At 45.1% G+C, this 24,102-nt stretch overlaps 1 protein-coding gene across 7 annotated transcripts in view; it reads right to left on the bottom strand.

Annotated features, from left to right (window-relative positions):
* samd13 (sterile alpha motif domain containing 13) overlaps positions 1 to 24,102 on the bottom strand; it is a 177,826-nt gene that overhangs the window by 131,152 nt on the left and 22,572 nt on the right. For 5 of the 7 annotated variants that reach the window (XM_059648160.1, XM_059648162.1, XM_059648163.1 and 2 more), the window contains exon 3: positions 5,711 to 5,849. In XM_059648160.1, coding sequence (XP_059504143.1) covers positions 5,711 to 5,849 — 139 coding nt within the window. Of the gene's footprint in view, positions 1 to 5,710; positions 5,850 to 23,353; positions 23,571 to 23,983; positions 24,021 to 24,102 lie in introns of those variants that run through there. The other 2 variants (XM_059648165.1, XM_059648164.1) reach the window with 2 other exon arrangements.

Raw genomic sequence — 24,102 nt, 5'->3', positions numbered from 1 at the left:
TTGAGCAGGGAAGTTAAGGGTGGCATCAAATTGAAAGAAGATAAAAACCTACATCATGACAAAGATTAATGACAAGCCAGAGATTTGGGAAAGTTTTAAGTACCAACACAAAAATGTCAACAAAATAAGATAAACTTTGAGGGTAAACTAACAAGTAATATCAAAATGGACAGTAAGAGCTTCTTTAAATGTATAAAATGAGAGACAGGACAAAGTGAACATAGGCCCCTTACAGGACAGGACAGGGGAATTCATGATGGGGAACTAGGAAATGGCAGAGAAATTAAATAAATACTTTGCATCAGTCTTCACAGTAGAAGACACTAATAGCATTACAATTTTTTTTAAATCCAAGGAAGAGAAATACATATAATAACTAGCTCTACAGAGAAGGTATTAGGAAGACTAAGGGGGGTTTAAAAGGTCAGTACATCCCCTACACCTGATGGGATGTGTCCTAGAATATGAAGGAAGTAGCTACAGAGATAGTGAGGAATCATCCAAAAATCTTTGGATCCTGGAAAAGTTCCAGAAGATTGGAAATCTGCCAATGTATTTAAAATGGGAAGGAGATTAAAAAATTGTGACAAAATGCCAGTTAGCTTGAAATCTGTCATTGGGAAAACGTTGGAGTCAATTATAAAGGATGTGGAAGCAAGGCATTAGAAATACATTACATGACCAAACAGGGTCAGCATGGTGTGTCTGAAAACATATTAAAATTCTTTGAGGAGTTCAACAGGATAAAAAGAGAAACAGTGGGAATAATATATTTAGATTTCCACAAGACATTTGATTAGTTTACAGTTTTTTGAAAGATAAAATAGTCTTTGTCTAGTGACACTGTTGAATATTAATTACGTAAATATGGATATAGTACTCCAGATTACTGCAATGAAATCAACCCATTATGGAATATCAGGGATATATCAAAATAGTTTCCTTACATACAATCTGTAATTGAAAATCTGAATTAGTAATCTAAGTGAATACTGATAGGTGACATAGTGTGTGAAATTTCTGTTTGACATGCCTCCATCTCCTTAATTGATATCTATTAACATAATCGCACTGTCAGAAATTTCACATTTTCTGGAATTTCAGTAAATTTGTTAGTCAGGAGATAGAGTTATAGAATGGTGCAGGACGGACAGAGGCCATTCACCTGCGTGAGCTCTCCAACACTTATCCACTTTGACATGTTTCCCCTATAAATATTTTAAATGTTCCATTTTTACACATTCGTCCACTTTCTTTTAGAAGGATTGTTGGTTCTGTTTCGACAGCTCTTTTTTGTTAGTTATAGAATATCTACAGTCTAGAAGAAGGCCATTCAGCTCATAGTGTCCACACTGACCCTCCAAAGAGCATCCCACCCAGATCCAGCCCCTACCTTATCCCTGCATCACCCATGGCTAATCCACCTAGCCTGCACATCCCTGGGCATTATTGGCAATTGAGCACGGCCAATGCATCTACACTGTACATCTTTGACTGTGGGAGGAAACCCACGCAGACACGGGGAGAATGCACAAACTCCACACAGACAGTCGCCTGAGGGTGGAATCAGACCCAGGTCCCTGGCGCTGTGAGACAGCAGCGCTAACCAATTTAAAAAAGTCATGAGGCAATTTGTTTTTTTACACAGAGTATTAAATTAGATTAGGTTAGATTCCCAGTGTGGAAACAGGCCCTTCGGCCCAACAAGTCCACACGGCCCCTTGAAGAATCCCACCCAGACCCATCCCCCTATAACCCACACATCCCTGAACACTACGGGCAATTTCCCATGGCCAATCCACCTAGCCTGCACATCTTTGGACTGTGGGAGGAAACCGGAGCACCCAGAGGAAACCCACGCAGACACGGGGAGAATGTGCAAACTCCACACAGATAGTTGCCCGAGGCCGGAAATGAACCTGGATCCCTGGCGCTGTGAGGCTACACTGCTAACCACTGAGCCACCGTGCCACCCCAAAGTGCTGGAGGAAATGATGGATGCCAGTACCGTTATATAATGTTTAAAGGAGATTTGGATAGGTACACGAATAGGAAAGGTTTGGAGGGAAACGGGTCGAATGCGGGCAGGTGGGACTAATTTAGTTTGGGAAACTTGGTCCGTGTGAACTGATAGAATTGAAGGATATGTTTCCATTCTGTATGGTTCTACGTAATAAAAAAGAGTCAAGGTGTTGTAGGCAGGATATTACTATGGATAGAGGACTGGTCAGCACTGCTGTCTCACAGTACCAGTGACTTAGGATTGATTCCATCCTCAGGCAACTATCTGTGTGGAGTTTGCATGTTCTCCCTGTGTCTGTGTGGGTTTCTTCCGCGTGCTCCGGTTTCCTCCCACAGTGCAGGTTAGGTGGATTGGCCATGCTAAATGGCCCACAGTGTGCAGCGACATGCAGGCTTGGTGGATTAGCCGTGGGAAATGCGGGGTTACAGGGCTAGAGTAGGGAGCTGGGTCTGGGTGGGATGCTCTCTGGTGTCGACTGAATGGCCTGCTTCCACACTGTGGCGAGTCTGTAGCTAAATAATAGAAAGCAGAGAGTTACAATAAGGGGACATTTTCAGGGTGGAACCCTGTAACTGGTGCTGAGGTCACAGGGATCAATGCTGGGGCCACAATTATTTCCAAATATATATTGATAAGGAAAGTGAGTATGCCGCAGCCCAGTTTGAAAATGAAAAAAAGCTGGGTGGGCAAAAAGTGTTGAGGAAGACAGAATCTACAAAAGGATTATAGACAATTTAAGTGAATGGACAAAAGCTTAGCAGGTAAATATAATGTGGGAAAAAGTGCAGTTACGCATTTTGATAGGAAGAAGAGAGAAGATCAATATTATTCAAATGGAGGAAGACAGCAGAAAGGTGTAGCACACAGGGATTTGACAGTTCTTACGGATATATCAGCAGGAAATGAGGAAGGCAAATGGTGGGTGCTAATTCCTAGGGACTGGGCTATAAAACAGAAAGTCTCACTAAAATGTTGCGAGGCATTAGTCAGATCACTGCTGGAATACTGTGACAAATTTTGGTCCCCTTATTTAAGGGGAGATTTACTAACATTGGAGGAGGTCTACAGAAGGTTCCCCAGACTGATACCAGGTAGATGCTGAATAGACTGGGTCTGCACCCACTAGAGTTTAGAAGTTTGAGACACATCTTTACTGAAATGTACGAGATTCTTAGTGAATGTGACAAGGTAGATGTGGACAGGATTTTTCCCCTTGTGGGATAGTCTGGGACCAGAAGATGTGATCTCAGAATAAGGATTTTACATTACATCCTCACATTTAAGACAGAGATGAGGAGGAATTTCTTCTCTCAGAGAGTAGTAAATCTGTGGAATTCTCTATTGCATAGGGCTGCCAATGCTGAGTGATTAACTATTGAAGTTTGAGAGATTTTTAATCAGTAAGTGAATCAAGAAGTGTGAGGAAAGGCAGGAAAGGGGAGTTAGGGATCATCAGATCAGCCACTATCTCACCGAATGGGAGAGCAGACTCGATGGGCCGAATGGCCTACTTCTGCTCCCATATCTAATGGCCTTACTGAAGCACAAAATCACAGACGGTATGCTGAAACTTTAAAAAGCTCTAGTCAGGTCCCAACTAGAATACTGAGTCTCTTACTGACCAGCACACTTTAGGAAGGATAACAGGGTCCATGACAAGGTGCAGAGGTGCTTGACCAGAATGGGTCGAGGAGTGAGCGGAGTATTAGCTACAAGGGGAGGCTGGAAAAGCTGGGGATTTGCTGACTTGGAGTTAAGACGAGTGAGGAGTGACTTGATCGATGGAGTAAAAGACTGCGATGGGTTTAGATAAGGCAGATGAGGTCAAACCGATCCCCTATGAAAGGGCAAAGAGGGTCACAGGCTTAAAGTTTCAGACACATACTGCACAGGATGGAAAATAGAGACGGAATGTGACTCCAAAGCAAAACTGGCCAGAGACTTGAAGGCAATGAGGCTGACAGACGTGTTCTGTGGGGGGTTCAAGATTAACAAAAGAACAGAAGAAGCAGGAGCAGGATAACAAAGCGTGGATCTGGATGAACACAGCAGGCCAAGCAGCATCTCAGGAGCACAAAAGCTGACGTTTCGGGCCTAGACCCTTCATCAGAGAGGGGGATGGGGTGAGGGTTCTGGAATAAATAGGGAGAGGGGGGAGGCGGACCGAAGACGGAGAGAAAACAAGATAGGTAGAGAGGATAGTATAGGTGGGGAGGTAGGGAGGGGATAGGTCAGTCCAGGGAAGACAGACAGGTCAAGGAGGTGGGATGAGGTTAGTAGGTAGGAAATGGAGGTGCGGCTTGAGATGGGAGGAAGGGATGGGTGAGAGGAAGAACAGGTTAGGGAGGCAGAGACAGGCTGGGCTGGTTTTGGGATGCAGTGGGGGGAGGGGATGAGCTGGACTGGTTTCGGGATGCAGTGGGGGAAGGGGAGATTTTGAAGCTGGTGAAGTCCACATTGATACCATTGGGCTGCCTGAAACAGAAAAAGGAGCAGGAGTTGTGCTCCTAAGATGCTGCTTGTCCTGCTGTGTTCTTCCAGCCCCACACTTTGTTATCTTGGATTCTCCAGCATCTGCAGTTCCCATTATCTCTGAGGAGCAGGAATAGGCCATTTAGCCCATCGTGCTTGCTTCACCGTTCAATAAGACCATGACTGATCTTTTCGTGAACTCAGCTCCACTTACCCACACCCCCTCAATGACAACCCTTAATCCATTTACTGTTCAAAAACCTAACTTTGCCTTAAAAACATTCAACGAGGTAGTCTCACTGGGCAGAGAATTCCACAGATTCACAACCCTTTGGGTGAAGAATTTTGTCCTCAAATCTGTTCCCCCTTATTTTGAGGCAATTCCCCGCCACTGCTACCCCCACCCCCACCCCGCCCAATGGACTGAACGGTCTCACTGTGCCCAAAATGTCTTGATGGTTTGGCGAGGGAAGAGGTTGAAGGCAGGACAGTCATTTGTAGGGGCACAAGTGTCAAGGGTTAGTTAAGGTGTTTTTGAGAAGGACGTGGGGAAGCAAGTTTAAAAGGAGAAAGGGTGAACACTGAAGTGGGGGGGAGGGGAGGGAGAGAGAGGGGGAGGGGGAGGGGAGACTGTTTATCATGGTGTCTACGATAGGGGCCAGGTGGGGAACCAGGTGGCCAGGAGGTTAGGGTGAATGGGGTGGGAGTTTACAGACTAGGTGAGCGTAGAGAGAGCACAGGGTGAAATCTAGGGAAGGCTGCAAGGTGAACAGGGGGGAGGTGGGAAGGGCAGAAATGTACAACTAATCATGGAAATGTAATATTGCCCAGGAGCAGTGAACAACCCGTTAATCTATTTTTTCTGTGCCACGGGATATTGTACACCAAACATAGGCAACTGGGATGAGTTTAGTTTGGGGAAACTTGGGCAGTATGGATGAGATGGACCAAAGGGTCTGCCTCTGTGATGCATTGCTCTATGACTTTACTCAAAGGAGGACCAGGGGCCTTTATTTCAGTACCACAGCGGAGAGAAAGGGCATTCTCAGCAATGCTGCACACCCTCAGCTCAGCACTTAATTACCAGCAGAACGCTGCAATCTGCTCAAGTCCTCAGTGGGGAAGTGGGATTTGATTCCATTCAGCTGCCCCTCCCATTCTCACACACACACACACACACACACACACACACACACACAAAATAAAAATTCAAACCTGCAGGACTGTTCCATTCTTCAATTTCCTTCAGTTCTGCTTCCATACACTCGCTGTCAAGAGAGGCTGCAGCTGCCGGAGGGTTAATTAGCAAAGCATTCGCTTCAATCGTTTTCTCTTTCCGAGTCCTTGCGCATCCCTGAAATCAAAACACGAGATTCACAAGGGCCAGGAATCACTGTAACTGTTTGCCGCCTGTTCCCCTCAAATTCGCAGCAACGTGCACTCACATTTCCAAACTGTCACTCACAATGCAACTTATGTGCACACAGGCTGAGTAAAAAGAACAAAGACACTGCAACTGAATCATGCATTTCACAAAACCAGGGACAAAGCACTTTGAAGCCAGTTACTGACTGGCTTCACACAGAGGGTGGTGCGTATATGGAATGAGCTGCCAGAGGAAGTGGTAAATGCAGGTACAGTTACAAAAGTAAAAAACATTTGGACACATACATGAATAGGAAAGGTTTAGAGGGATGTGGTCCGAATGCAGGCAGATGGGACCAGCTTGCTTCAGGAAACCTGGTCAGCATGGACGATTTGGGCTGGAGGATCAGTTTCCATGCTGTATGACTCTATGGCTACAGCGCAGGGAGTGTATGTAAGGATGGTTGAGGGATCAGTATTAGCCAGGGCTCCAAGGATATCTCTTTGCTCTCAATATGAAACAGAACATCTGCAATCTTCTGTGTCCACTTGAAAACAGAAGCTTTAACAGTTCGTCTGACACTGCAGCACTCTGCAGTCCTGCACTGGTACCCTGAGCTCTGGTCCCTAGACTGGAATTTGAATCCACAATCAGTGAACAGAAAGCAGGAATCCTGCCCAGAGACACTGCTGACACAGACTAACAAGATTCTAATTTCAAACCTTGCATACTTTAGATCGATAGGGCACTTTGGGGTCATCGTGACTCTTTTGATTTGTAAAACTGCTGAATCTGGCTCATTAAAATAGTACCATGGGGAAACATGTCTTTCTTTTCAGTGGAGAAGCTGAGTTGTATTTGTAAGATTGTTAGCTTCATTAGAAAGGTGTAGAAAACAGGAGCAGGAGTATGCCGTTCAGCCCTTTGGACCTGTCCTATCCCCAACACGATCATGGTTGATCATCCTACTCAGTCCTCTGTTCCCACTTTCTGTCCAGCTCCTTTGATCCTTTAGCCCTAAGAACCATATCCAACCCCTTCTTGAAAACATTCAATATTTTGGCCACAAAGGCTTTCTGCAGCAAAGAATTAGACCATAAAACCATAAGATATAGGAGTGGAAGTAAGGCCATTCAGCCCATCAAGTCCTCTCCGCCATTTAAATCACGGCTGGCTGATGGACATTTCAACTCCACTTCCCTGCACTGTCCCCGTAGCCCTTGATTCCTTTTGAGATCAAGAATTTGTCCATCTCTGCCTTGAAGGCATCCAACGTCCCGGCCTTCACTGCACTCAGTGGCAATGAATTTCACAAGCCCATCACTCTCTGGCTGAAGAAATATCATCTCATTTCAGTTTTAAATTTACCCCCTCTAATTTTAAGGCTGTGCCCACGGGTCCTAGTCTCCCTGCCTAACGGAAACAACTTCCTGGCGTCCACCCCTTCTAAGCCATACATTATCTTGTAAGTTTCTATTAGATCACCCCTCAACCTTCTAAACTCTAACGAATACAATCCCAGGATCCTTAGCCGTTCATCATACGTTAAACCTACCATTCCAGGGATCATCCGTGTGAATCTCCGCTGGACATGCTCCAGGGCTAGTATGTCCTTCCTGAGGTGTAGCACCCAAAATTGGACACAGTATTCTAAATGGGGCCTAACTAGAGCCTTATAAAGCCTCAGAAGCACATCGCTGCTTTTATATTCCAACCCTCTTGAGATAAACGACAACATTACATTCGCTTTCTTAATTACGGACTCTCCACAAGCTCCCCACTCTCTTGTTGAAGACATTTTTCCTCATCTCAGTCATAAATGGTCCACCACATATCAGACTGTAACTACTGGTTTTGGGGTCCCCAGTGACTGGCAACATCCTGGTTTATCCTGTCTAGCCCTGTTAGAATTTTAAAGGCTTCTATGAGATCCCCCTCGTTGTTTCAAACTCCGGCAAACATAAGCCTAACCAATCCAATCATTAGTCAGGAATCAGTCTGCTAAACCTCTCTCCATCACCAGAACATCTTCCCTCAGATAAGGGGACCAAAACTGCACACAACGCTTCAGAACAGCCTGAGATGATGGGGCTGGCGTTGGACTGGGGTGGGCAAAGCCAGAAATCACAAAACACCAGGCTATGGTCCAACAGGTTTATTTAAAAACACAAGCTTCCGGAGCACTGTTCCTTCGTCGGCAGCAGTGAGAGAGGGCACACAGACACAAAGTCTATAGGCAGAGACTGAAGTTTGGAAAGTTGTGTGGATGTCGATAGAATCTTTAATCATCTCAGGTCAGTACTTGAAGTAGATTCTGGAATTTGCATCTTAATCAATCAAAATTTACAACTTCTTTCTAACAGAGCTCTCTACCCAGCCATTTTAGCTTTGTTCACTTCACTCACACCAGTTGTATGATCCTTTGGTCTCTCTGCTTATAAACTCGGTGTGTGTGTGCCATCTCTGGCTGCACCTGATGAAGGAGCAGTGCACAGAAAGTTTGTGATTTCAAATAGACAGGAGCCCCCTCGGCCATACCCCGAACCTGAGGCAGTCTGGGGGGCGCCTTGTGCAAGAATTAACGAAGGGTACACACAAAGTCCAATAACAAAGTGAATGGTTCAGTTAGAAACTGTACGTGTGAGGATTGGGAAATAATCAGGAATCTGGCTTCCCGTGATAGACGGAAAAGGCTGGAATTATATGGTCCAGTCAATATCCGACAGGGAAAGGGAACATATCGGGTAAGGGCCTGCTCCTAGCCAGGCCTGGACTGCTGGATACATGTAATGCTCTCTGACAGCTCTGGAGATAGCAGGGCGGGGGGGGTGGTTTTGTACATTTGTTTCCCTCTGCACAGCCATGACTCCTGAAGGTTACCCCTCTCCAAGGTCACCCACACCCTCACAGTGCCCTGTAACCAGCTGCCCACACCCTCACAGTGCCCTGTAACCAAAAATATAAAATAAAACCCAACATGTACAACATAAAAGAAAGATATAGAAACAATTGGGGAAACACAGCCACATGGAAGCAACCTCAGACATTGAGAACATTGCAATAGAGAGGGAGCATCAAAAAGCTGATTACTAACTTGCCCACGGTGAATGGAAGGCTATAGACATCCTTTCGAAATTTCAGCTTAAACAAAGGATTCCACATTTAGCCACATTGTACTGTATCTGCCATGTGTTTGCCCGCTCTCTCTACCAATCTAAATCATCCTGAAGCTTCCTCGCATCCTCTTCACAATCCTATCTGGTTCTGGGTCATCAGAAAACTTGGAAATGTTGCATTCAAGTCCCTCATCCAGGTCATTTTTATATATAGTGTAAACAGCTAAGGCTCAAGCAGTGACCCCTGTGGTACACCACTCATGAGTCAGAGAGAGACCCATTTATTCTCACTATCTGATTCCTGTCTGTCAACCATTCTCAATCCATGCCATTGTATTCTCCCTGTTCCACATCCTTTAACTTTGCTCTCTAACTTATTAAGACAAGCCTTGTCAAAAGTCTTTCGAAAGTTCAAACGCACCACATCCACTGGTTCTCCCTTACCTATTCTGACAGTTACACACCCAGAAAATTCTTAGAAAATTTAAGAATAATTTACCATTCATAAACCCACTGGCTTTGTCCAATCCCCCTTATGCTTTCCAAATATCCTATTATCACACCTGTTATGATAGATTCCAGCAGTTGCCCTGTTGTTGATGTTAGCCTAACTGATTTGCACCTCTTTTTTTCTCCCTCTCCCTTTCCAAGTAGTGTTGTTACATTTGCCTCCCTCCAAATCTGTAGAAACTGCTCCAACATCTATAGAATTATGAAAGATCACCACTAATGGATCCAATATTTCCAGGGTCACTTCCTTTCAGAATCATTCTGTGATTCAGACATAGATATCTTAAACATTATGCTCTGGGTGGGATGCTTTTTGGAGGGTTAGTGCTGAATGGAAGTTAGTGCTTTTTGGAGGGTTAGGGCTGAATGGCCTGCTCCCACACTGTGGGAATTCTATGAAAGCATGGAGCTATGCTTTATTTCAATTTAACTGTTGCAGAACCACATAATGAAGAAACAAAAATAAAGATAGCCATCAGAAATTAGGTTCTGCCTTGCAGAATACCTACGTTTTCTCTGCAGAAATGATCCAGAGTTTCCAATTGCGTGCCACCATGTTTCCACACCAACATTCCTGCTGGAGATCTACTCTAGAAAGCCTCAGCACAACCTCAGAGAACATCTCGTCTTAGACTTGGGGGCTTTGCAGCGTCTGAGACTCAACCTCAAGTTCAGGAATGTTAAGCCCGAGTCCCATTACCCAACCGCACACATGATCCTGTTCTGACAATGGCATCGCACAAAGACCCAGCCCCATACCCTACACCTGTAACCCTGTATTCCCTATGGCTAACCCACTCTATCCTGCCAGTCTTTCTGAGCTGCTATCAGCTCTGATGAGCAATCACCAAGCTCAGAATGTTAACTGTGCTTTCTCTCCACACGTGCTGCCAAACCTGTTGAGTTACACCAGCAATTTCTGTTTCTGTATTGGAACTAAGGGAAGATGCACTTTGGGTACATCTCAAAAAAAACTACAGAGATACCGCTAAGCTATGATAAATGCTGCAAAAACAGCCAGCTTTGTGTAAAACTAAATAATGGAATCAATTGTCTAGAGCTAATGTTGTATAGGCTACAGCCACAGTTGATTAGTCCATCAGGAGGCACTGTGATAGGGATGGTGATTGAGAGTTATCAGAGGCTGAGCTGTTTGAGTGACAATAGACAATAGGTGCAGGAGCAGGCCATTCAGCCCTTCGAGCCAGCACCACCATTCATTATGATCATGGCTGATCATCCACAATCAGTATCCTGTTCCTGCCTTATCCCCATAACCCTTGATTCCACTATCTTTAAGAGCTCTATCCATCTCTTTCTTGAAAGTATCCAGAGACTTGGCCTCCACTGCCTTCTGGGGCAGAGCATTCCATATATTCACAACTCTCCGGGTGAAGAAGTTTCTCCTCAACTCTGTTCTAAGTGGTCTACCCCTTATTTTTAAAACTGTGTCCTCTGGTTCTGGACTCACCCATCAGCGGAAACATGCTTCCTGCCTCCAGAGTGTCCAATCCCTTAATAATCTTTTACGTCTCAATCAGATCCCCTCTCATCCTTCTAAACTCAAGTGTATAAAAGCCCAGTTGCTCCATTCTTTCAACATATGATAGTCCCGCCATTCCAGGAATTGACCTCATGAACCTACGCTACACTCCCTCAATAGCAAGAATGTCCTTCCTCAAATTTGGAGACCAAAACTGCACACAATACTCCAGGTGTGGTCTCACCAGGGCCCTGTACAGCTGCAGAAGGACCTCTTTGCTCCTATACTCAATTCCTCTTGTTATGAAGGCCAGCATGCCATTAGCTTTCTATGAATAATGGAGCTGTTTATAATTTCCACACCCATCAAAACTTGCATAAAAAAGGCTTTTTTGAAAAAAAGAAATATCATGTCCACACTTTGCTGAATGTGGCTGAAATTGTGAAGAACTCTGCAGTCAGATAACAAAATTTGCAAGCACCAGATTCCATTAACAGAACTCGAAAGTATCTTCCAAACCCACAAACACTTCCGTTTAGAAGGACAAGGGCAACAGATACATGGGAAGATATAATGGGAACTGCAGATGCTGGAGAATCCAAGATAACAAAGCGTGAAGCTGGATGAACACAGCAGGCCAAGCAGCATCTCAGGAGCACAAAAGCTGACACTTCGGGCCTAGACCCTTCATCAGAGAGCTACATGGGAACACCACTCCCGGCACATTCCCCTCTGAGCAATTACACCTCAACATCTGCAGGGACTGCTGAGCCACCTATATGTTATATACATTCTTTAGATTCTTGAGTGTTTCAGTTCATGCTTCTGTGTACTAGTTTTGCAACTCTCATAGCACATTCATATTTTAACACTCAGTGCATGCCATTTTGGGAGAAACTGGGGACTGGCGCTACTGCATTAAGAGTGATGCTGTTATAAGAACTTGAGATGCTAACAAGCCAAGGACAAGGACATAGGCCAGATGAACATCTGCCGGGTGCAGTCCTGCAGAAGCAATGCTAGGAGGAGGTTGCAAACATCTTTATCTCGACGTGCAAATACCAGTTTGAATTGTTAGTAAATCCATTTGGTTCTTCAAATAAATTGAGTCCACTTTTCTCTCACTGTGTCACTTACAACTTACATGTGACACTAATGACATGTTCAAGCAGTTTATGGCTGACCTGCATCTCAAGACCACAAACCCACGTTAGCTTTTAATCCCTTAAAAGCCCCTCCTCACCCAAAAAGCATGTCCTGTACATTCACATCTATAAACTGCTTGTAATCAAGTATCAGAGCAATGATGCCCACAAACTGCTCTGACTCTTTCTCTGTCGCTCTCCTTCAATTGGCAACACATCCAACATTTTGAGACTTTTCTGTGTATCAGCAGCAGCAGGAACAGTGTCAGAGCGTGCTGCTCCTGCAGGATGAATGGCAGCTCAACTACAGACCTGGTACGGTGGCAAAAATAGACATGGAACAGGCGAGAGAACATTGTGGGCAATAAGAACCATTGTTCTATTTGTCAGAACACTGGCTACATTCCAGTAGCTAGTGTTCTGACAAATGACATCAGCCGTACTAATCCACCAGTGCAATTTTACACAATTAATGTAAAGGTAGCTGGCAACTCTCAGTCAATCCAGAGACAGAAATAATTGCTCCCGTTGCCAAAATAAGAAACACTGCTTTAAGAGAAAAACAGAGTGAGCCATCGAGGGTAAGACAGAGCGAGTGTGGGCAAGGGTGAGCGAAAGAAATAGAGAGTGTGATAGTGAAAAAGAAAGTGTAAGCAAGAGAGCCTGGTACAAGGAAGATAAAATAATGCAGCACATAATGGAAGCCCTTCTTGCCGTCGTGTTTATATTGGCTCTTTCGACAAGTAATTCAGCTAGTTTCATCCCGCAGCTGCAACTTTCATTCCTCCTGGAGGGTTTTCAGTAAAAGTGGGGAAGACTGGAGAAACTGGAATCATTCTCCTTAGAGCAGAGGAGTAACGAGTGAAATTTGATAGATATTCCAAAACCATGTAGCGTTTCAACAAGTAAATGAAGACAATCACCAGGAGCAGAAGGGCTGGTGACCAGAGCACAGATTTATGGCAATGGTCAAACAAACTAGAGGACACTTAACAGGCAGAAAATAAACATGTGCAAAAAATTGGTACAATTTAGAACACACGGCCTGATTGGAGGGTGGTGACAGATTCGAAGTGCAACAAGAGAAATATCTGAAGGGGAAAAGCATCTGGCTGTAAGTGAACAAAGGAGAGTGTGACCTTTTGGATAGCTCTGTGGGCACAGGCACAGTGGAATGAATGGCCTCCACTCTGCTATTATTTGATAAAATGTTTAGGTTTCATTCCAAGTTTCCTCACAAATCTATGCTGACTCTCAGGCATCAATCCATATTTTCCCCATGTGATATATCATAGGATGCCTACACTTCATCCCAACAGGTCCACACCGAGCATTCCACCCAGATCCATCGCCCATAATCCACCTAATCTGCACATCCCTGAACACTATGGACAATTTAGTATGGCCAATGCACCTAACATGCACATCTTTGGACTGTGGGAGGAAACTGGAGCACCTGGAGGAAACCCACACAGACACAGGGAGAACGTACAAACTCCACACAGACAGATGCCTGAGGGTGGCATCGAACCCAGGCCCCTGGCACTGTGAGGCAGCAGTGCTAACCACTGAGCCACCGCGCTGCCCCATTAAGTCCAGCTCAAATTAGTATTTCGAGACCTTTCAACACTACCCAACTTAAATTGATTGATCTGCAATTGTTGGATAAATTAATTTACCATCAAGCCAGAGGATCCACATTGGTTCAATGGACAGTGCCAGGCATATCTGAAACGAGGTGTCAACCTGGTGAAGCCACCAAACAGGACTACTTGCACGCTAAAAGAGCAAAAGCAGCAAGTGATAGACAGGGCTAAGCGATCCCACAACCAACAGATCAGACCTAAGCTCTGCAGTCCTGCCACATCCAGTTGTGAATGATCATGGACAATTAAACAACTCACTGGAAGAGGAGGCTCCACAAATATCCCCACCCTCAATGATGGAAGAGCCCAGCACATCAGTGCAAAAGGTAAGGCTGAAGCATTCGCCGCAATCTTCAGCCAGAAGGGCCGAGTGGATGATCCATCTCGGCCTCCTCCAGTGGTCCCCAGCGTCACAGATACCGGTCTTCCAGCCAATTCGATTCACTCCACGTGAGATCAAGAAACAGTTGGAGACACCGGATACTGTGCAGGCTACAGGGCCTGACAACATTCCGGCAATAGTACTGAAGACTTGTGCTCCAGAACCTACCGCTCCCCCTGGCCAAGCTGTTCCAGAACAGCTACAACACGGGTATCTACCTGACAATGTGGAAAATTGCCCAAGTATGTCCTCAACACAAAAGCAGGACAAATCCAACCCGGCCAATTACTGCCCCATCAGTCTCCCCTCAGTCATCAGTACAGTGATGGAAGGTGTCAGTAACAATGCTATCAAACAGCACCTGCAAGTTCCCCTCCAAACTACTCACCATCCTGGCTTGGAAATATATTGCTGTTCCTTCACTGTCGCTGGATCGGATTCCTGGAATTCCCTCCCTAAGGACATTGTGGGTCAACCCACAGCAGGTGGACTGCAGAGGTTCAAGGACGCAGCTCACCCCCCACCTTCTCAAGCAGCAACCAGGGATGGGCAATAAATGCTGGGCCAATGCAGCAACGCCTACATTCTACGAGTGGGAAAAGAAATAAATAAATCTTTGGAACTTTGTTTGAACATTGGTTTGCAATTACTCAATCCTCAGGCACCACACCCGAATTCAGGGAATTTTGAAAGATTGTGGCCACGGTCTTTGCAATTTTCACTCTCATTTCCTTCAATGAGCCTTCCCAGGGCTTTATCAGCTTCATGTATTGAAATTTATCCGACACCACCTTGTCATTCATTTAAACCCTTCTGGTAACTAAAGCTCCTCCTTGGTCAGCACAACTGGGGCAGTATTTGCCTCATGGATAAAGACAGATGCAAAGTATTCATTTAACACCTCAGCCATACGTCTAGCTTCCATGATGCTGCTTGGTCTGCTGTGTTCATCCAGCTTCACACCGTGTTATCTCAGATTCTCCAGCATCGGCAGATCCTACTATCACTAGCTTCAATGTTCAGACACCATGTGTTCCCCAATCTGCCCTATTCCTTTTATTATATCTCTCATTCATTCATGGGATGTGGGCATCACTGGCCAGGCAGCATTTATTGCTCATCCCCACTTGCCCAGAGGGCAGTTAATAGTCAACCACATTGCTGTGGGTCTGGAGTCACATGTAGGCCAGATCAATTGAGGATGGAAGATTTCCTTCTCTAAAAGGACATTAGTGAACCAGATGGAGTTTTCTGACAATTGACTATAGTTTATGGTCACCACCATACTCTCAATTCCAGAGCTTTCTTGAATTCAAATCCCACCATCTGCCATAGCAGGATTTGAACCTAGGTCCCCAGAACATTAACAGAAAGAACTGCAGACACAGAAATGGAAACTGCTGCAGAAGCTCAGGGGATTTGGCAGCACATGTGATCAAGGGTTACGGGGAGAAAGCAGGAGAATGGGGTTGAAGAACTTATCCGCCATGACTGAATGGCAGAACAGATTCAATGGGCCAAACAGCCTAATTTCTGCTCCTGAGTCTTACGTGGACAGAAATCAGAGTTAATGTTCAGGTCGAGTGGCTCTTCCTCAGAACTTCTGTGTTTGCTCCCCAGAACATTATCTGGGTGTCTGCACCAGCAGCAGCTGAGCCTACAATGAAGGATTCTCCTTCTCAGCCTTGCCCAATGTGTGGTGACCCTCCAATTAAACTCACCAACAGTGACCTCCCACTTGCCTTCTACCTTTAGTCTCTTTTCCCCTACTCCCCCTGTGCAGCTCATATCTACCCTATCACCTCAACTTTGAATTATCCACACCCACTAGGGTCCTCATTGCATTGGCTAGTTGACAGCTGTCACAGCTTCTCCTTGAACTTAATTCCTATCTCCTTTTTCATCCAGGGAGCTCTAGGCTTGTTTGTCTTACATTTCTCATTTGAGGAGGTGGATGAGGTAGGGTCCCTCTCAGTAGCACTAAGAGGTGGGAACATGCCCTGCCCTAACCATCTCCTCTGTCAAGTTACACCACTGTTCAGCGGCTGGTTTTCCTACCAGCCTTTGCCTGTAGTCTGTCTGGGCCAGCTCTGTTCTTGCCCCATTGGAGCCTGCTGACTACCAGTCAAATATTGGATTGACAAATATTACATTTCACCATCATTCTAAATCTTATGGTACAGTGATCACTCTTCCCTAAATAACTTCTCATTATCATTTCAGCTACGTGTCCCACCTCATTCCGAAGACCCCAGTGTAGCTGCGTCCCCTTTCTTATTGGACTGGACACACACTGCTGCAGGAAATTCTCCTGAATACAGCGTAGGAAATCTTGTCCCTTACCTCCCCTTACACCACACCAGCCCAGCTGATACACAAGTGAATAATAGCTCACTGACGTTTACACTTCTCAGCAATTTCCATCCTCTGCATCCCTTGGACTGAGTGAAGCTTCAGCCATTACACTGGGCAATGTCAGTTACACCCTTCTTATGGCTTGCCTGTAGCCAAACGGGGCAGCACGGTGGCTTAGTGGTTAGCACTGCTGCCTCACAGTGCCAGGGACCTGGGTTCAATTCCATCCTCAGGCGACTGTCTGCGTGGGTTTCCTCTGGGTGCTCCGGTTTCCTCCCACAGTCCAAAGATGTGGAGGTTAGATGGATTGACCATTCTAAGTTGCCCATTATGTTCAGGGATGTGCAGATGTGGATTAGCCATAGGAAATGCAGGGTTACAGAGACTGGGTGGGTGTGGGTGGGACACTGTTTGGAGGGTTGTTGTGGACCCGATGGACTGAATGGATTCCACACTGTAGGGTATCCATGAATCTAAATTGATTGTGACATTTAACTTTCAGAAACATCTTTCTCCAGTCCTTCAATGCTCTCCTTATCCAATAATGCCACCCCTCCTCTCCTCTTTTCTGAGCACCCAGACATGCCCCTCATTGAGCCCAGTCTCAGCTGAAGTGATTTATTTCCCCAATCTTATTAACTACACCCAATCATTCAATGGCATGCTGCGTGAACCTGCTTTAGACTTTGCTTATCAACCTATTGTTCTCTATTATAGTGCTCTGCTCTCTCCGAGCACTTTGTTCACCATTCCATTGCTTTCTAACATTTTCTCCCTATTTGCACACCCTTGCCAAGTTAGCTTAAACACTCCCCAACAGTACTAGCAAAATGCCCCACAAGGAGCTCAGTCTCAGCTCTGTCCAGGAGTGTCCTATCCAACTTGAACAAGTGGCATCTCCCAAAGAGTCACAGCCAGTGCCCAAGGAATCTAAAGCCCTCAGTCCAATGATTAGAGCTCGCTCCCTCAGCACTGATCATCCAATGGTGCCCATTCTCTCAGCACTGGCCCTACACTAGTGCCTGCCTCCCCAGTTTTCTGGCCACATATCGCCTATTTCTGTTCTCACCTACGTATGGCACAATGAATAATCTAGACAGGACTACTTTAGAGAAACTGCTGGGTAATTTTTCACCTAGTTCTCAAATTACTTGCTCCTTTTAAAATAGGAAAGCTCAATTCAATGAAAGCATCACACTACCAAGTCCGCAGGGACGGATCAGGAGAGTGTTAAATTCTTGGCACCTTCCTTGTTCAGGATGACTAACTGTGATGGGATGTGATCAGATTAACCGAGATAGATCAGAGACGGAAAACACCAGTTCAGACTTGATAGCCTCGTGTTAGAATGATCTATGCAGTAGTATTGACTACAATCTGCCCAACAGAAAACACAAGGCAGGGGAGCAGGCCATTCGGTCCCTCACACCTGCCCAATCATCCAATAAGATCATGGCTGATCAGCCCCAGGTCTCAACCCCTCTTCCATATGTCCACTCAGTATCACAGTGAACTCCCTGATGTTTCAAAATTCTATTATTTATCTACACTCCCTTACATCATCCGCCATCACCAACCGTTGCTCACAGCCCTCTCCACGCCCCCACTCCCCTCCCCAACTCAGCTGGAGTATTTTGTACAGTCATGTGTGCTACTTTTGTAAGATGTGAATAATGCATTGGAGAGACGCATTAGAAACAGCAGGAGGCCGCACGGCCCCTCGAACCTGCTCTGCAATTCAGTAAGATCATGGCTGACCCGACATTCTTCACGTCCACTTTCCCGCACTTTCCCCACAATCCTTGGCTCCTCGACTGATCAAGAATCTCTCTATCTCAAGTCTTAAATAGACACAAGGACTCTGCCCCCACAGCTCTCTGCAGCAAGGAGTTCCAAAGACTCAGAACCCTCTGAGAGAAGAAATTCCTCCTCATCTCAGTCTTAAATTAGATGCCCCTTTATTCTGAGATTGAGCCCTCAGTTCCTAGATACTCATCTGAGGGAAACATAGTCTCAGAATTTACCCTGCCAAGCCCCTTAAGAACCTAATATGTTTCAATGAGATCACTACTCATTCTTCTAAACTCCAGTAAGTCGAGTAACAAAACTGCTCACAATGCTCCAGATGTGGTCTCACCAACACCTTGTGTAGTTGCATTCGGACTTCCCTACTCTTACATTTCAATCCGCTTGAAATAAGGACCAACATTCCATCAGCCTTCCCTATTCCATGCTGTTCCTGTGTGCTAGCTTTCTGTGTTTTGTGCTCAAGTTTCCTAAAGTCCCTTTGTCTTTCAGCTTTCTGCAGTTTTTCTCCATTTAAATAATATTCCATTCTCTTGTTTTTCTTCCAACAAGTACAGAGTACAGAAATGGTTTATAAGACTGTTTCCAGGAATGAGACATTACAGCTACGAGGATAGATTGAAGAGTTTAGGGCTGTTCTCTCCAGAGAAAAGACAACTGAAAGGAGATTTATTCAAGGTTTTCAAAACTATGAGGGCGGATCAGGAAAATGTTCCTGTTTGTAAAACGAATGGAAGGACAGGCACTTAATGTGATCTACAAATGAATCAAGGGTGAGATGAGGGATAGCTTTCTCACCTGGCGAGCGGTTAGGATCTAGAATTCACTGCCTGGAAATGTGGTGGAGCAGGTTCAATTGAGACATTCAAGAGGGGCATTTGATGGTTATTTGGATAGAAATGGTGTGTGGGGATATGGGGACAAGGCAGTACAATGGCACTTAGTAATAGAGACAATGCAGGCTCGATGGGCAGAATGGCCTCTTCCTGTACTGTAACAATTCAGTGACTCTGAAGACGATCCTTAAAAATTTTGCTCTGTGACAGAAAGTTTGGTCACCAAACCAAATAACTCCTCCTGTGGGTGGTATCAAATTTATCCAAGACTTCCCTAGTGAAGTCTATTTTCAGTGTGCTATTTAAATGCAAGGGGCTATCATTCCAGAAGTTCACTCAGCAGTTCCTGGTCAAGCAGCTACCCAGTAATCTTGGCTTTCAAAGTTTTTTTTTATTCTTTTGTGCAATATTATGGATGGCAAGGCCAGCATTTACCCCCCATCCCTAGCTGCCCTTCGTACCCCTGGAAAAGATCTGACAGGGCTGCCTGCCTGCCTTGATCAGAAGTCATGTGACACCGCGTCACAGTCCATCAGGTTTATTTGAGAACACAAGCTTTCGGAGCATCTCTCCTTTCTCCAGTGTTGGTGAGAGAGGTAGCATCAGACACAGAATTTATAAGCAAAAGATCAAAGGCTCACACCATTGATGAGGATCATGAGGTTTGTTAAGTACATTCTCATCAATGGTGTGAGCCTTTGATCTTTTGCTTATAAATTCTGTGTCTGATGCTACCTCTCTCACCAACACTGGAGAAAGGAGAGATGCTCCGAAAGCTTGTGTTCTCAAATAAACCTGATGGACTGTGACGCGGTGTCACATGACTTCTGATCAAGGCAGGCAGGCAGCCCGCCCTGTCAGATCTTTTCCAGGGGTACGAAGGGCAGCTAGGGATGGGGGGTAAATGCTGGCCTTGCCATCCATATCCATAGTGTTGTGAGATTTCTGACCTGGTCCAGCCCAGTCCAACACTGACACCTCCACATCATGGCTTCTTTGAGGTTCTCCTCCTAACCTGTCCTCTCAGTGCTGCTGACTGCCTGACTGAAGGAGAGGGCGGGGAACCACAGACCTATTAGCCTGACATCAGCGGTAGCGAGACGCTACAGTGTTAAAAAGGATGCGCCATCTCAACACAGAGGAGAGTGGTAGCACTGACAGAGTCGACACAGATCTAAGAATGGGAAATCTCAGTGGACAAACGTGTGAGTTTATACAGGATTTAACCAGCAGGACAGACAAAGAGAAAACCAGTGAATGTAGCATGTTTGGATTTTCCAAAGGCTTTTGTGATGTTTCCCCATGAGAGGACAGTGGGCAAAATTAGAGCACATGCGATTAACTGGCACGGACTGAGAACGGGGTTAACAGACCGAAAACAGGCAGGAAAAATAAACCGGTCATTATCGATTTGACGGGTGAAGATATCTTTTGATTCATTCTTGGGGTATGGACACCACTGGCTGGGTCAGTATTTTGTCCATCCCCAGAGGGGTATTGCAAAAGGACAGTGCTTGGGCCCCAGCTTTTCACAATTTATATCAACCCTTTGGACGTTCATTCCAATTGAACGCAATATTTCCAAGTTTATTGATGACATCAAGGTGGGAACGTGAATGGTGAGGAGGATGCAAAGACGGAATCTCGGCAGGCTTCGATAGTGAGCAAAGGGCAGCGCGGATGGAACCCAAAGTGAAATGATTCACTTTATTAAGGTGAAGGTGCAGTTAGTCACCAGCATCCTATCTGACTGTAGGACCAAGCTCTCATTAGAGAGACAATGACAGCTGGTGGTGGTGGTCTAATTCCAGGGTCACTATCCCTCAGGTGAGGAGAGAGGTTGAGAAGCAGAGTCCTTCAGGGTAACCTAGCTGGTACAAGACTTGAACCCATGCTGTTGGCATCATTCCACACCAGAGACCAGCCATCCAGCCAACTGAACTAACTCACCCCCAAATGAGAATACTATATCCAGAGGATCCTGGGTCTCCTTGTACAGTCACCGAAAGCTCGGAAACAAGTGCAAATCGCAATTAAAATACAAAATGAAATGTTGACTTTTATAGGAAAACAGAACATAGGAGTAGATTAGGCCATTCAGCCCTTTGAGGCTGCTCTGCTATTCAATATGATCACGACTGACCATCCAACTCAGTTCCCTGTTCTCACCATTTCCCAAACAGAATCAGAGTATGGGTGTAGTGAAGCCTTACTTCAAACTGCATAGGGCCTCAGTGAGACGACAACCGGAGTATGGCGTACAGGCCTGGTCTTACCTAAGACAAGATACACAAGTCAGAGACAGAGTGCAATGAAGGATCATCAGACTGCTACCCAGGATGGCCAGGACTAAAAACTGAGGAAACTGGGCATGCAACCTTTAGTGTTTAGCAGAATGAGACATGACCCAATTCAAACAGAAAGAATTCTAACATGACTAGATGGGGTAGATGCAGAAAGGATTTGGCTAGCTTAAGAGTCTCGTAGCAGGGGACAAAACCTCAGGAAGAGTGACAAGCCATTTACAACTGAGTTGAGGAGACACTTCTTCATGTGAAGTGTAGTGAATGTTTGGAACCCCGAGGACTGCATCAGCTCAGACACGAAGTATATTCATGAAATCCTATGGCACAGAAAGACTTTTCCATCCAACCAGTCCATGCTGAACATAATCCCAAACTAAACTAGTCCCGCCTTTCACTGCTTGGCCCATATCCCCCAGACATTTCTTATTCATGTACTTATCCAAATCTTTATTTTAAATGTTCCAGCTGTACCTGCATCCAACCACTTCCTCTGGAAAATCATTCCACACGTAAATCACTCTCAGCACAAAAAAGAAGTTGCCCCCATGCCTTTTTTAAATTTTCTCCTCTCACCTTGAAAATATGTCCACTAGTCTTGAAACCCTCCCCACCCCCCCGGACACTTAGGGGAAAAAGAAACACCTGCCATTTACCTTATCTAAACCCCTCATGATTTTATAAACGTCTATAAAGGTACCCTGCATTCCCTTTCGCTCCAGTGAAAAAAGTCCCAGCCTATCCACCATCTCCCTCTATTCCCAGCAACATCCTAGTAAATCTCTTCTGAACCCTCTCCAGTTTAATGATATCCTTCCTATAACACGCTGACCAGAACAGGACACAGCACTCCAGATAAGCCTCACAAAAACACCCTGTATAACCTCAACGTAATATCCCAACTCCTGTACTCCAAGGTCTGAGCAATGAAAGCAGGCATGATAAATCTCTTCTCAACCACCTTGTCTGTAAGTAATGCAACCTTCAAAGAATTATGCATCTGAACCGCTAGGTCGGTCTCTTCCACAACACTGCCCAAGAGACTGTTAGATATCTAGATCCACAACACTGCCCGAGAGATTGATAGATATCTAGATATTTAAGGTATCAGGGAAATAAGAAGTGTGAAGAGATAAGGTTGAGGTAGAAAACCAGCCATGGTCTTACTGACTGGCACAATAGCCTCAAAGCCCTACTCCTGCTCCTAACTCCTACATTAGGATAGAATCTGAGCCCAGATTATGAGTCACACAATGCAATTCCACAACGACACTTTCTGCCTGGTCAATGTTAACAAGAGGAGGCCAGTCAGCCCATCCAGTCTGCTCAGCCATCCGACTGCATAATCTCTGATCTGTATTTTTAAGCACTACGTCCCACTGAATAATATTGTCTTGCAAAAGTCTACCCATTTTCAGTCCTGAAATTCTTGATGAACCCCCGCCTTCCCAAGGTAGTGAGTTCCAAATTTCATCAGCCCCTTGACTGAGGATGTGTCCCCCCATCGCTCCCCACCCCCGCCCCAGAATCATCATCAGTTTTATCTGAAGCTGACACATTAAAGGTTTAAGAATAACAGACTAGAAGTAAATGGAAGTAAATATACACCCAAAAACCATTTACCCTGCACGAGAAAGCTCTTCCAAAAGCAAAAAACCAAACTCAGGAATCGAAAACCTGGGATTAAGAAGAACAGTACGAACCATAAATCGAAAGATAACTCAGATTATGGAAACGCTAAACCATTTTGCCCTGTCACAATTGTCTATTTTCAGCAGAACGACCACAAATGTGTTAGCTTTGCCATATCCATGGTAACGAGTCTGTCTACATTTTATCCCATTTCACAAATTAAATTGTTCTTATGAGGGACGCAATCAAACCAGAAAAATACAAAATACGATACACACCTCAGTGAGAAAAAGGCATCAGTTCATGGAGCTCAGATTTACAACACATTCAGAAATAAAACGAAAGAGGCTTAATTTAATCAGTGCACTAACATCTCCGAGCAAGAGACAGCGATCACAAGCCATGCATTCAAAGTATACTCTCTCAGCAGCGGCAGTGCAATCTTCAGCAAAATAAAAATAGAAATAAATAAAATCAAACTCAAAACAGTCGCAACTGCCACAACACGGCAGGAAAGGAAAGTTGGGGGGGGTGGGCGGTGGGGAAGAGAGAGGGAGAGAGAGGGGGAGTGGGAGTGGTTTGGAGGAAGAAAAAAAATTAGAATTACTGCAGTAAATGCTACAAACACAGGCCAAGAGTATCCTGGTCACGAAAAATATGCAGCAAAACAAATACTTCAGTCAGAAGGATTCTCATTCCTAGGTCTTATATTAGGGTTGAGATGTGTGAATGCAAAATACAGTCTTGCATGTAATGCAGGTATATTAAAGGCAAATATTGCGTTTTTCTAAACATACTGGATATAAACTACTCTAGCCTACATTTGCAATCATTCGGTAGCGACGGCTGTGTTTGAAGAAGGATGAAAAGCAATGGCCCTCTATCCAGTCCGATACCCTCATACCCACCTTGTCTCAATCCCATGGCTCTCTCTCTCTCTCTTTCTCTTTCCCCCCCCACCTCTTAGCCAGCCTGTCAATCAAAGGATACCTGGACGGCCCGCTGATCCCTGGGAGATGTAGTCATG

The sequence above is a fragment of the Stegostoma tigrinum genome, chromosome 8 (genome assembly GCF_030684315.1).
Source record: "Stegostoma tigrinum isolate sSteTig4 chromosome 8, sSteTig4.hap1, whole genome shotgun sequence".
Taxonomy (NCBI): domain Eukaryota; kingdom Metazoa; phylum Chordata; class Chondrichthyes; order Orectolobiformes; family Stegostomatidae; genus Stegostoma; species Stegostoma tigrinum.
This window is presented reverse-complemented; position numbering and strand designations above follow the sequence as displayed.